The sequence below is a fragment of the Pygocentrus nattereri genome, chromosome 9 (genome assembly GCF_015220715.1).
Source record: "Pygocentrus nattereri isolate fPygNat1 chromosome 9, fPygNat1.pri, whole genome shotgun sequence".
In the NCBI taxonomy this organism is placed as follows: Eukaryota; Metazoa; Chordata; class Actinopteri; order Characiformes; family Serrasalmidae; genus Pygocentrus; species Pygocentrus nattereri.
In genome coordinates this window covers 15156836-15171987 of record NC_051219.1, presented here as the reverse complement: position 1 = coordinate 15171987, position 15152 = coordinate 15156836, and the positions used below count along the sequence as shown (strand labels likewise).

At 40.9% G+C, this 15152-nt stretch overlaps 1 protein-coding gene across 1 annotated transcript in view; it reads left to right on the top strand.

Annotated features, from left to right (window-relative positions):
* Positions 1-15152, top strand: part of rarga (retinoic acid receptor gamma a) — a 72600-nt gene that overhangs the window by 17023 nt on the left and 40425 nt on the right. The window contains exon 2 of the mRNA XM_017707950.2: positions 1956-2248. Within this exon, the coding sequence (XP_017563439.1) occupies positions 2092-2248 (157 nt within the window). The 5' untranslated portion in view covers positions 1956-2091. The remainder of the gene's footprint in view (positions 1-1955; positions 2249-15152) is intronic.

Sequence of the window (15152 nt, the reverse complement as noted above, 5' to 3'; positions counted from 1 at the left end):
TGTATGATTGTGAGAGAGAGAGACAGAATGAGAGAGTAGTATTGGCGTATGTGTGTGTTGGAAAGCTGTACCTGCTTTGCTAGGCAGATGGCCACCCCTGGTGCAACCCAACTCCCCCCCCCCTCCCCCCTCCTCCTCAGTAGTGCCCCCCTGCGCTCTGGAGTGTGTGCTACTCTCTCCGGCCGATCCGTAAGTTCAAGCCTTGTTTATGTCTGATTTGTTAGTGGGATTTTTCCCCTGCTTTCTGCCCCCCCTGCTGCAAAAGCCACAGCACTTCCAGAAAACTCTGAATTCTTTGGCTCAGCGTGTTGAAAAAAGGAAAAAAAAAAACCACATGTAAAGAACAGGCCGCCAGTCCCTCACTCGCTCATAAAATCACTTCAGAGAAGCGAAAATCGGACAGGACAGCACAAAGCTGGCTATACATGTGTGTAAGAGTCATTTATCTTATTATATTAAATTAGATTAAATTAAATTTATTGTCAACTATAGTTGAAACTTGTCTTTAGTTTTTCCTTGTGTGCATTTTGTTGCTGTCGTAAATCTTAATAAACCTTCTGAAAATGCCAGTTCCTTTATACTGTGAACATTTCATGATGAATGGACCAAAATTTATATAACATAACATACTTAAATATAGACCTTTCATTTTTGTGTAAAGTTAGCAACTGGGAGATATGAGGTTTTATTACAATGGCAACATTGTACAAAATAGCCTTCATAAAACACAAAAACATATTCAAAACATACACAAACAATCAGTATTGCAATAGTGCAAATCAATAGTCAGCTTTTCATGTATGTTAATGTAGTGATGCTTTATTCCAAGTAATTGTGGAACATTTCTGTTGGTCCATTCATCAAGATATTTGTATACAATGTGAAGGAGAGTTGGAGTTCTCAAATGGTGTAAAGATGAAGAATAGAAAGCCATTTTGTTGTGACTATGCATTTAACACGTAACTGTTCTCTGTAGATGCTTTGTAGATGCTCAGCTTGTCCTTTATTATGTTATAATAGATTAGATTCCAATAACTCTGTTGTCCACTATAGTGGAATTTTGTGTTTAGCATATTACTTTATGTGCATATTTTTGCTCTTGTAAATCCCTTTACACTGTTAACATTGATATAAAATGTCCAAAAAAAACTTTTTTTTTTTACTTTTAGCGTTCACAGTTATCTATGAGGTTTTGTTACAACAAAATAGCCTTCATACACTGTTTTAACACTGTTGGGAACTGAGTTTCTCCAGATGGCTTGGTAACACATCGAACATCTGTAGATAATCTATAAATAAAGTGTAGGCCAGTATGCATATTATATGCATATTAGTAAGATTTCTTCATCGTTTGGTTGAGTAAGATTCAGTAGGCGCAAATCTAAAGCAAAGCAGTGCTCTCTCTCTCTCTCTCTCTCTCTCTCTCTCCCTCTGTCCCTCCTGCGGTGGGGCCTGTGTCTGGGCCCCTGGCCCCAGGGGGAGTGGGGTGAGAGGGGCAGCACAGGGCCCGCAGCCTGGAGCCTGGCTGCCTGAGCTGGGCCTGAGCTGGGCCTGGCAGCGCAAACAGAGGGGCCCTTTCTTGTGGAGTTTCTGGTGATTTAAATCATATGGCATAGCCTGGAAGCACTGCAAAAGTCTGGACGCCTTTCAAAAACGGCAGAAACAAGAGCAGCTCTCTCTCTCTCTCTCTCTCTCTCTCTCCCGCTCCCTCTCTCTCTCCTAACCACTCTCTTATTTTCCTTTCCCCTCCCTCTATCCTTTTTTCCTCACTCTGCCTCTTTCATTTTCATTGCTCCTCAACTTCGCCATCTTTCTCTGGCACTTTTTGTGCCTCATGGTTTCTCCACACGCACAGGCACGCTGTTTGTATGTATGTGCCGAAGCATTTGAGGATCATGAATGCTCTCATGTTGCACTTCACCTATTTATGTGGATTTCTGTTCCATCTCTTGCAGGTTGAGTACTAACTGGACCAGACCAGGAGCAGTTTGGATTAGCATCGTCGCTGTGTGAACCCCCCCATCACCCACCCTGGCAGCTTGGCAGGGACCGCAGGGCCAGCCGACTAGAGCCTCGGCCTGCGCCGTCGCCATGGCAACCAACCGCAGCCACATGCCCGGCTTCCCGCCCGCCGTCTACCCCTTTGCCTTCAACTCCATGCGGAGCCACTCCCCTTTCGACTTGATGGCCAACAGTAGCCTGTTTGGCCGCTTCGGGGCGGACCTTCCCAAAGAGATGGCTGCTTTGTGTGAGTACAGCAACCTCTCTCTCACTTTCTGTCTGTCTGTCTCTCACTCTTCCTTACTCCTTTTCCCAGGAGCCTGTGATGCTTTTTAAGAACCAGACCACGTTTCCATCAGCTTGAGAAGTGAGCATATCAGCATTCTGATGTGTAAATATCAGACCTCAACATGATTCAATTAGATTTTGATTCTTTAGGAAATATCATAACCAGAGATGGCACCAGTCGGATACCAGGTATCTGTACAGGGCTGGTAGCAGCAGAAAATGCTGGATTGGATATTGGAAGGAAAAAAAGGAGAACATACTCGCACTGTATAATGCGATGTTAGCTGTGTACATTCATATGCAAAAGTTGGAGCACCCCTGGTCAAAGTACATATTTTGATTTTCTAAGTGAAAATAACAATTCCTGTTTACTTGCTGAGTTTAACAAATTGAAAAAAATAAAAATAAATAATAAAATGTGCCATAACTTTTGCACAGACTACATTTTTTATTTATTTTTTGTAATACATTAAATTCCATGAATATATCGAATTGTACAGAAGCATGTTCTCGGTAGAAAATGTGTAACCTATTGCCAACAAAACATATAATTTGACCAGGAGCGGCCGAACGTTTGCATATGACTGTATTTCTTCCTGTGGGGTAGTAGAGTATTTGAGCTGTTTGAGCATGTTCATCATAAGTTAAATGCTTCAGTTAAAAATGGAGCTTCTCAATGGTTCTTATTATTTAAAGAAAAATTATATTGGTCGATTCTGATGTTTTCAGTAGAAGTATCAGTACTGATATCAGATCACTTGTATCTATCGGATAAAAAAAGTGGAAGTGTGCCATTTCTAATCATGTCAAGTTTCATCTCGTTAAGATCCAACTCTGTTATCTTAGTACAATTCAGAATTCTTTCCAGAGACACAAGTACGACTGGAGGAACTCCAGGAACAGTAAAAATAACAAATATGTAAATAAATAAAGGAATACATAAATAAGCACGTTTGCATTTTTATCATTATTGTTATAGAATTTTGAAAATCGTCTGCAAATTTTATTTTGGCTGTAAATCAATATAAATTCCAAATAAATGAATGTAAATATTATTACCATTAGTTTTAACATACCAGTTGATACAGTTGAAGCGAGATTACATTGGTGCATTTTTACACCCTGCGAGTGCTGATTGGCCCCGAATCTCCCTCTTTTTTATTTGCACTATGCAGTTCCATTTTTGGACGGGTGTTTTTTTTTTCCACATTTTTTCAGTTTATTTATAATTTGCTTTGCTGTTCTGGGGAACCTGGCTTTGAGCGAAGTTGCTGATGTTTTCAATCATTTTTTCCGAAAAACATGGAAAATTTCAGTCCTTGTTTGAGCTTGTTCTTCTTCTCTTGGAAAGTAGTGGATCAATTCCGGTAAGCAACTTTACATGGTAATATTACCCCAACCCATGACTTCCTTGTGTCACTGGTTCGTCGGGGCCAGTTTTTTAACTTTTTTTTTAACGGAAAGTTGCAAAACAATTTTGGTACCTGTGCTATTGTCTTCGACACGAGGTAACTGATTTTCTGCTCAGTGGGTAAGGTGGATATTGTCCTGTCGAGGTAACATTCTGAGAACAAAGACATATCATTTCTAGCTTTCAATTAAAGAAAAATGCATAGCATTTTCTCAGGCACCTGAGTATTAGAACATCCATCCATCCATCCATCCGTCCATCCATCCATCTTGAAAGGTGCTTATGCTTCTGGGTCATGATGCCAGAAGGCTGAAGGCAGGAAACACTATTACAAACTATTACACATATACTGTATACCACTCATTAAGGGGCTGAGGGGTTTGTTGATGTCTGAATGGATGTTCCGCAATACAACATTACTGCAGCATGAATAAACCAGTGTGAGCAGATCAGGCTTTTATGTCATATGAGGAGCGTTTATGTCATATGAGTGAGGGAGAATCAGCAGCGCTGACTTTTTGGAAGAGGGAGTGTTACTAGAGTGCCTGGCAGCAGACGTTTACTCCTTTCCAGAGGGGCTTTTAGGCTGAAAGGAAGTGAAACGGAATCACTGTTTTTTGTGTTTTTGGAAAGAAAGTTTTTGGATGGTTTGAAACATTTTACATCATTGTAGCCTGGCTGTGACGTCCAAGGGGGCGCTGTTGCACACTGAATTGCAGGGCCTGTGAGTGAAAGAGAAAGAGACAAGCGAGCGAGAGAGAAAAGAAGGAAACAGTTGCACTCCTTTCTTTTTTTTGAGCAAACACTTTTTTTGTTGTTTTAATCACCAGCTCTAACTTTTCCCCCCTCGTTTTATAGCTTGAACGCATTCCAGAGTAATCACAAGCTGTCTTAACCAATGATTATCTTGTACCACGTGATGGAGCGAGTTTCATTGGGGGGGGGGCTTGGTTTACCTGCACAGGTGTAGTGAACCCGTGAAGGTATTTGGTAGATGGATTGGGGTATGAGTATGTGAGTGAGGGGGAGGGGGGAGGAGGGGGTCTGCTCATCGAGACATTGTGGCTGGGGGGGAGCACAGTCATTTGAAATCTTATCTGGGTGCTGGAGGAGTTTATGGGTGTGGGTGGCAACAAGTAAGTAAAAGACAATGAGTTCCCCCCCCCCATGCTTAGGCATATACACACTCATTTTGTGGTGTCTCTCTGTCTCCAGCATGCCTGAACAGCACTCCAGCCTTTCAGATGTCAATCAATACCCCCCCATCACTGGCGGTCTAATCCTGTAGGTATTTATTTACACTGATAGAGAGACATAGAGAGAGAGAGAGAGAGAGTGTGAGAGAGGTGGAAAGAGGAGGGGTTGGTGCCTGTGTGTGTGTGTGTGTGTGTGTGTGTGTGTGTGTGCGCGAGAGCACCTGGGGGTGACGTCCTAGTGTGGCGGAATCCAAGAACACACCCTGCTATGAAAACACACATATACACACCAACAGAGCCTCTCTGTCTCTTGAAAATTAAAAACATACTTCACTTTTTTCTTTTTTTTTTTTTTGTGGGCCGGCAAAAAGCGCGAAAGCGGAGCAGTGCTGAGAAATGTTCATAGAATCGGGCAAATCCATCAAAAGAGGGCTGATGGGCCAAATGCTGATTTGAATTTTTGACTCTGGCTCGGGCTTTTCAGGTCATTTTCAAGCAGCAAAAACATTGCAAAAAAAACCAAAATCTTTTAAAGGGAATTTCTGCATAAGTAAATGTATTATTAAATGTAAATAAAGTCCATCAGAGGAGTTCTAGAGAAGCTTACAGAGTCAGAATTGTTTACAGTGGTGGTGATAGGAACCAGACGTCTGAAGAGGATAATGCTTTTGACACAAAGTTATTAAATGAAATGGTTACAGATTTGCTGCCTGACACATCAGACATTGTTTTACAATAGTTTTAAAAGTTTATTTGAAAAAATGCATTTTTAAAAACGTGTATGGTATTTTGAGGCAAAATATTCCCCAAAGAAAAGTTTTTTTTTTCATATTTATGACAACCAGTTTTTATGAAATTACATTTTATTATATTTCAGAGCTCAGTGTCTAGGTTCACCGATGGCTTTCGATAGTAAATAAATCGGCTGTATTTTAACAACTGCTACTTCCAGTCACCGCCACCATTGCGCCGAATTCTGAGTTTCTGAGCAATGAACCATTTCACATCAGACCGCTCTGAATGACTTTGTTTACATCTCAACCTCTGAATTACACACACATTTTCCCTCAAACAAATCTCATATCAAGACAGTAATTTTTTATTTTATCTCTAAAATGATTGCTTGTCTTACAAAGCACTGAGAGTGAGAAATTTTACCTTGTTTCTAGTCTTTTGTGGCAAAGAACGAGCGCAAAGATCCATTAACTATTCTTCATCATTGTTTTGACTACTGTGTCAGTAGTTATGATATTAAATTAGGGCTTTTTCACTTAAGTGGCCTCCTCTTACATGTCTTACTTCAGGGAGTTGTTTGAAAGTCTCTGTAGTCCTGAATTTAGGAGTTGTTTGGTAAGCAGGCTCGGCACTCATGACAACTTAATTCAAGTGTGAAGTGTAACGGTCTCAGATTACTAGCAATACAATCTTAGCAAGACACTCGAATGACAGAGAAGAAGATTGACTTATATTGAATCCCTGTATGTTATTATTGTGCATGGACTTTGATGCTTATATTGCTTTTAAAATGCTATACTTACTTACTTCTTGCTAGTTTTAAAGGGTCCATATCATTGAATAATCAAAATTTTCCTTGCTATTTTTTTGATAAAAGGCTTAGTATGACATGATATGTAAACACTATTAAACTTTCAACATGACATGTTCACTTTCCAGTCCATACAGTTTATTACTGAAAACTAAGGTGCAAAAACAGCTATTTGAATGAACTGCTTTTGTGATGTATTGAAAACCAACACATTTACATCTATCGGCATATTAAGCCTTCAGAAGTTCGGCTCAGCCCATTCACAATGAAGTTATGAGGAGTGTTGTAGCCTATGGTGCTTTTTGAATGAGGCCCAGTACAAAGCAGCCAGTCAGAACAGAGGTAATTTATATACATCAGTATAAAGGGCCAATATATTGGAAAACGTCCATTTCCCATTCACCTTCCAGTACATACAGTCTATATATGGAAAGTAGGCTGCAAGAACAGACAGTTTTCTTTTAATGGTTTTTATGATGTCATGAAAACCAACACATGTACATACATCTGCCTATTCAGCCTACAGCAGTTTAGCCCTGCCCAGTTATAGTGAAGGTATGAATATTTCAGCCCCTGCTGCTTTTTGAATGAGGCCCAACATGGGGCAGGCAATCAGAACAAAGGTCATTTACATATATCAGTCGTAAAAGCACAGTAACTAAAACAGCCTGTGTAATTCTAAGGGATAATAGAGAATTATGTTGAAGTGAATTATGATTCATAAATCTGCACAAATGTTATAAGTTGACTTCAGGAGTGTCATTAAAATACAAGATAAATGACATGGATAAAAAGTTAGGGTGATGTGAAGAACTAGATACCGTTGCTTATTTTAAAGAAAATCTAAAAAAAAAAGAAAGTAAATTTTGTTTAATTTTTGCTTAATATAATCATTTACATTCCATTTCTAATATGTTTTCCAGTTTCTGGCAAAGGCTTTTTCTGTACTGGAAGGCTGGAAGAACTTTTTCAACCAGGCTGCCCCATGGGGTTCTCGATTGTGAGTCGAAGCCAGTGGAGGCCGCCGCTTCACTTTTTTGGGGGGATGGCGTTTGACATTCTTTTTCGACAGACATGTCACAAGTTGTTTTACTGACACGTTGCCATTGCAGTGCCTTGGCCCCAGCCATTGCTTTTGCTTTTGAAGGACTTGGGACTAACAGGCCTCCTCATTGTTGTCAAAGCTGTCTGTTGGCCAGACTGCAAAAATCCCCAGCTCATAATGGGCCCAGTGCAAAGAGGAGCCTGTTTCTAAATGTGTGTGTGTATTTGTGTGTGTGTGTGTGTGTGTGTGTGGGTTCTGCATTCTTCTTCAGGCTTGTGTGTAATTGCCTGCAGAGCATAGACATGCTCTTGCCTTTGTTGGGCGTGCAGCGTGCAGCTGTGCCGACAGGTTTGAGCGCCTCCCACCATCCGCAGGATTGGCACAAAGTTCTTTACCTGTTACAGACACACAGGGACAGAGAAACGTAGACAGATGAAGATAGTATAAAAGTAATGTGTCGATTAGGCCTGCAGTGATCGGTCAACTAAAGGTGGCTTTCCAGCAGGCGATGTGGTGTGATTATAAATGCCTGATCATAGATTTTGGTATCATCTTCTCTGTCAGATGTACTGTACCTGAGTAGCCACACTGAAACCCTTCTAACAAGGGGCCCAAGCACCCAAATCTGGGACATATGGATGAAGACAGAAATATTGCAGATCATGGATTTATCAAATGCAGTTGTCCCAGAATTGCCACACATCTTCACTTGAGGCTGATAACTGCCACAAAAAAAAGACAATAAAAACACTAGATGGCCAGAATTGCTGTCTGTTTGAAATAGCTTCCTACATACTGTATCTGTTCTGATTGTGCCCTAGTGTAGCCAGTAGTATGGAGTGTGCAATCACCATGAATTCCCCGATATGCCTAAGATACATTGATAATATATCTCTGCAGCAAAATATTCTAGTACGTAGGCAGAGCTTTCTTTGTGATGAACTGCATGCCAAAATGCAGCTCTGTTCTGGGAGGACATAATCACTGACTGGTTTGCTCCAAACAGTTTAATGGCTCCAGACTTTGTGAAAGAAAATCATTTTCGTTCAGCTGCTGAAGCCCCTTCAGCTGTCTCTGCTGGTCATTGGGTTTGCTTACTTTGGCTATTTAATAAAGTTAACTTACTGCATTGATGACGTGGATAAAACAGTAACTTAATAAAGTTGCTCTCAACCAAACAATCCACTCAGCATCAGCTTTTCAGGCTCATGTGTGGAGCCACGCTGCTTACTATTCAGTCAGACTAGCTCAAATTACCAGCTATGAATGTAGTGAAAATGAAATGGCACACAAACAGAGAAAACCAGGTGTGTTTGGAAACCACATGTTTACCACACTGACCAATCCAAAGCTGACTTTTTAAAGTTTATTTTTGGCTTTGGTAGAAAACAGAACCCTTCACTCTACCACCTCTGCACATGGATTTTGTCATATGCTGGATACTGTACTGTATACCACTATGAAGAGCAGCCATGGAGTATAAGGTATATACTACTGTAGTATGTAGTGTAGGAATATGCCATTTTGAATGCACTCTGTGACACGTAAAATGCAAAGTAAAAGCTAAAGCAGATCAGAACTTGAAGCTCCTCTCTTGTTGCTGCTGTTGTTTCTGGTTACTGTTAGCACTGATGTCATTTAGAAATCACTCTGTGATGGGAAGCGGACACAGATTTTTGAGCAAGGTCTGTATAGTTGTGAGCTTGGATTAACGACACTGTACTGCCCGAGGTAAAAGAGCAGTAAATCATGACATGACGAAATACCAGTGCGCCATTCTGTTGTCGAGATAAAAGTGATAGAGCTGTTAAACGATTTAAAAAATCACGATGATTTTATTTTCTAACCTGCTAAAATTTCACCTCAAGGAAATAATTTCAAGCGCAGTGAGGGAATATCAAGAAGAGTGGACACAATATGCTTCATACAAATCTATGTAATAAGATCATGTGTAAGTGTTGCAAGTGCGGCCTTCGCTGTCAGCTCCTTAGAGTTTTGCCCTCTCTGTTTCACATAGCTTGTATGTCCTAGAGACGACTGTGGCTCTTAAGGGGAACTCATAAGTTAAGATATCGGACTCAGCTATGAATTACAGGTAAATCATAGGGTCAGAAAGAACTTGTATTAACTCTTCTACCTTTTTTTGACTGCGTTAATATGAGATTGCTTTTTTGTGTTATAATTGTTATGATGTAAAACGTCGACAGCCCCAAATAATAGTGCTTTATTATTTATGGTACTCTATTAATGCAATTGCTAATGTGCTGCCTTTAATGGTTTATTGCTTTTATTAAACAACAAAAGTATTGGAATAAATTCTTAATGATAATCAGAAACAACTCTTCAAACAACAAATCAAAGTAGTTCATTTATAGTAGGCTATGGTTGCCAATCAGCATATCAAACATTGTTCCACAAACAGCAAAATGGCTTTTAATATTTTATAATGTCTTATCAAAGCAGAATTCTCCTGATTCATGTGTTCATAGAGTGTACACTACATGAAGCATAGGAGGCGATATAGCTGTTGTTCCACTATTAAAGAGGAAATCACAGATGGAATTGTACATGATGAAAGTGACAAACAGAGAAAAGTTAGAAGGTGTTAGTTGATCATGAATTGAAGTCAATTGATTGCTCTAGTGTGAGTATTGAGCTGTGAAGATCACATACAGTCCTATAATTCTTCCTCAGTCCTCTAACAGGTCTCTTCAGTGGTGTATATGGATATGTGTACTCTTCCACTTCATGGCAGATTCATTCCTGCATGTGTGTGAGTCCTGCAAATGCCCTCAATACCCCTGTCCAGTTATCAGCTGATCCCCATCATTAACTAGAGGCCTTCCACCAAACGGCCAGAAGCCCATTAACAGCACTTACCGGGTGATAACATCTCCACTGAGCCCTGAAACGCTCCTGCAAAAGTTTCGCCACTCATAGAGGAGGCCCAGCGTGCTCGTGTTTTGAAAAGCTGTTCCCTCATTTCCTTCATGTGTGCTGAGACCCATGGGCCTAACTAGCACTAACGCAGAGGATCTAAGGATAAGCTAATGCTGACAATCTGCTCATAAATTATTCTCCAAGATCCAGAGCCCTTACAGTAGCCAGGTCATCATATTGGACACACACACACACCTTTTAAGCTGCTTCTCCTTCTGGGTCATGGGGGGGTGCTGGAGCCTATCCCAGCTGCCATTGGGTGGAAGGCAGCATACACCCTAGACAGGTCGCCAGGCCATCACAGGGCACTGTTGGACACTCTTGGCATAATAGTTTGTTAGTGTTTTTATTTTCACTCTCAAAAAAGATCTTTGGAGCAAAGCAATAGAACATGCTTACCCACAAAGGGCTGGCGTAGTTGTAGATTTTCATTCCAACCAAGCATTAGGGTGCCTAATACATGCATACATTTTTAAAAGATATATTTCAGAGGATTCGTAAAGTAATTCACTTGCATGAGGAAGTGGAAAGGAAAACAAAACGGAAAAAAGGAGTTCAAAAAATGATTGAGATAAGAGGTAGACCACCAAAACTGTCACCATGAGATAAACAGTACTTAAGCTTTCATCTTTAAGAGAAAATCAAGCTCCACTCTTGCTTCAGATCTGAAAAGACACACAAGAGTTTCTGTCCATCCTTCCACTGTGAGATGACAAGTCAGCACTATGAGACAGAAAGGATGTTTAGCTGTCAAGAAGCCCTTACTGAGAAAAAGAAGCGGACAAATAAATAAGTACAATTGTGAATCAAACAAAGAAGCTGCTGGTGCTCTCAGATGGCTGCTTGACCACCCCAGGGTCCAGGCCTCAATATTATTGAATGTGTTTGAGAAGCTGAAAATGTGACCAAGTTCTAAGAGTGAACTTTGGAGGTGTGGAAAAATATCTTTACAGATTTCTTTGGAAAGCAAGCCTCCTGAGAAGAATGGATGCTGTAATAAAGGCAAAGGGTGGACTGAACATTCTGATGTTGAGACTTCTGTGTAATGTTTTGTTTTTAACATACACTCACTGGCCACTTTATTATGTTCAATTGCTTGTTGACACAAATAGCTAATCAGCCAATCACATGGCTGCAACTCAATGCATTTAGGCTTGTAGAGGTGGTCAAGACAACTTGCTGAAGTGCAAACTGAGCATCAGAATGGGGAAGAAAGGTGATTTAGGCGAATTTTAACATGGCGTGGTTGTTGGTGCCGGTCTGAGTATTTCAGAAACCGCTGATCTGCTGGGATTTTCACACACAACCATCTCTAGGGTTTACAGAGAATGGCCAGAAAAAGAGAAAATATCCAGTGAGCGGCAGTTGTGTGGACCAAAATGCCTTGTTGATGTGAGAGGTCAGAGGAGAATGGGCAGACTGGTTCCAGATGATAGAAAGGCAACAGTAACTCAAATAACCAACTAAAATCTCTGAGGAACGTTTCCAACACTTTGTTGAAAGTGTGCCACGAAGAATTAAGGCAGTTCTGAAGGCAAAAGGAGGTCCAACCTTTTACTAGCAATAGTACCTAATAAAGTGGCTGGTGAGTGTATGTTTATGATGCTGAAAAACGAAAGACTTGTATTTAGTAGCCATTTTAACTGGAAACAAATGAAAGATGATCTCTGGAAACCTACAGTCAGGTTTGCCTCTGTTTGATTGAAAGGAAAACCTACAGCCACACCAGACCTTTGGGAATAACATTCTCTTATATGACCCCTGCCACAGAAGAACCAGATTTGTTTCCCCTTTTGATGGATAGTTCTATAAAGGAAGCATTTTAGTAATGTAGTAGTGTAAAAGTTCTATACCACTTAAAAGATTCTCCTAGAACTGCATGTTCTAGAGGCCTTTATTTTGAAGGAATGATGCCCATGTTCCAGCTTGTTGCCCACAAAAAAAAGGGAGCTCACATTTTGTTCAATGCTGCCCCCACAGGAATGAAGTGGTATAATTGCTTTGCTATGCATAAAAATCTGCATGCATGGACACATTTACTTACACACACACACACACACACACACACACACACACACACACACACACACACACACACATATTCAGACCACAAAGCCAAGACTTGAAAAGGCCTCATATGCATCAACAGCACGAAAACAAAGTTACATAATTAAAAACACACCTAGTGATGAGTTGCGTCGCCTCTCGCTCTCTCTTCCCACATTGCCACATGCTTGCACACCCACACACACCCACACATGCTGAGCTATCTCTTTTTTGGTGGGAATCTGTCTCAGGCAAAGCAGAAAAAAGGGGGGACTGAGAAACGAGTGTTTAAAAAGTGAGGGAGAGAAAAAATCAAGAGGAGAGTGGCGGTTAAGGGCCTGAGTGCAAACAGCTTGCCGGCCATGATTATTTATTCTCTGAAAAATTTCAGTTGAAGTATTGGGTTTCAGGGCCAGCGCTGGCCTCTCTGAATGTGTTTGTGAGAGAGAGAGAGCGAGAGAGAGAGCGAGAGAGAGAGCGAGAGAGAGAGAGCGAGAGAGAAAGCGAGAGAGAGAGAACGAGAGAGAGCGAGAGAGAGCGAGAGAGAGAGAACGAGAGAGAGCGAGAGAGAGCGAGAGAGAGAGAGCGAGAGAGAGAGAGCGAGAGAGAGAGAGCGAGAGAGAGAGCGAGAGAGAGAGAGAGAGAGCGAGAGAGAGAAATGGAATGAAAGCAATGTATGTGCTTGAGCTTTGGACACTTCCTCATAGGCCTGAAGACAGTCCATCATTTCCTGTTTCCACCTTCCCTTTCATTCCGTCCGCCTCAGCCTGAAGCCAGGAATTGAACTGAAGTCAGGTTTTTTTGCTAAAAGCTCCTATTGTAAACAGCTCTGTTCGACTTCATACTGAACGAATCAGGCACGCGGGCCCTTGATGCATTTGCCAATCCATTTGCTGTTTCTTTGAAGTCTTGGCTAATAAATTGTTGCTGCAGGAAACAATGCAATCAAGATGTGACGCGCGAGATGATTCATCGTCATTGTTGGTGGCCGGAACTTAATGCCCTTGAGTTTGCCCTCATCATCACCTCAGGGCTCAAGGTACGGTCAGCCAAAAGAACCACAAAGTTCAGCAACCCATAGAAAAGCTGTACATTTGCTGTTTCTGGTCCATTATTCAAGTATTTCAAAAAAACATGCTAACATGTGGTGACCATGCTGTAAGTCTCCCTGCAAAGACTGAAAGAATTATTTGGTGGGTTGGTATAGTGTAGTGGGTACCACCCCTGCCTTCTATGCTGTAGACTGGGGTTCAATCGCTTGCCTAGAACCCTACACTATACCAATAAGGGTCCTTGGGCAAGACCCCTAACACTAACTTTGCCTACCTGTGTAAAATGCCTTAAATGTAAATGCAAAAATCAGAGGTGTCAGATCAGATTTCCTGGGAGTTATCTGGACGATGCCATATGTCTTTATGTATTAATGTTACTCATACATGCTTAAACAGAAGGTAGGTAGTAGATAATTTCCTTGGAAGACATGCGTTACCAAGTTTTGACGGACACTCACAACCATCAGATCGATCCACTCGGTTAAGGGGTCTGAAGATGTTACAGTTCTTCCACACATTGCTTGCAATTACCTTTCCACCATTAAGGCCTACAAATCACCAAAGCCACATATGTCACATAATATAGCTTTAAGTTTCTGAGGTTTGCGAACAACTTAGAACAGACAAAATTAACCAATAGTGCAAAAGTTTAAGGATGTCCGTCAGACTTTCAGCTCGGGCTAACTGGTAAAGTCCACAACACTGTGCGACTGAACGTTTTAGTCTATTAGCACAAAAGATAAATTTAGAAGAACACAGAGTGCATTGGAAGAGTTTTCATTCAGAAATGAACCTATTTTTTTAGCAGTACAGTACACCAGATAACATTTTTGTTTGGTTTTCCACATAGACTAATCCAGATCTTTTTCAGCATCAGAAATGCAATAGAAACAATACCAGTGATCAGGATTACATCTTTTTGTACATGAGATTCTCAGTAAGACCTTTCCACCATCTCTGGTCTTTGTAATTTCTGAGCAATTTACTGTCATCTCCGTTCTCACTGCAGGTTTATTTTGAGGAGTTTTGTCCAAAGAGGTAATTGAGGAAGAAACCTTGCCAGATGATTGTGACTGCCTGAGAGGTGTTTCTAGCAATTTTGCAAACGGTCAATTGGTAGAAATGATACCAAAAGATGACGATGTCAGAATGGCGTAACATCCAGTCAGGCAGTTGTTACTATGCACTGTAATCATTTACAAGCTCTCTTCAATTGTTCTAAATCAGTTTTTTAAAATACATGTGGTCATTCAGTGTTCTAGAAGTAATATAATTTATGAGTTTAATTTATATAGAGCCTTTCTCAAACTTAAGGATGCTTTACAATTGTGACAAAATACACAACAACAATAAACAACTTAAAACACACAAACAGTTCCCCGTTTGGCAGAAGGGAAAACTTCCCAAACCACAGCACAGGGTCACTTAGCTAGAGAAGAAGTGTCCTTAACCACAGACAAAGTTCCTCTCAACCCAGTAGGCTTCATAGCCACAGTGTTGCATCACACAGCAGGCAGGCCCAGGAAGCTTTGTAGCTGTGATGTAGCACAGCTCAAGTAGCCAGTCCAAAAGCAACCTCACATGGAAAGAGTCGTTAGACACAAGGGAAGGTCCAACTCATTCTGGG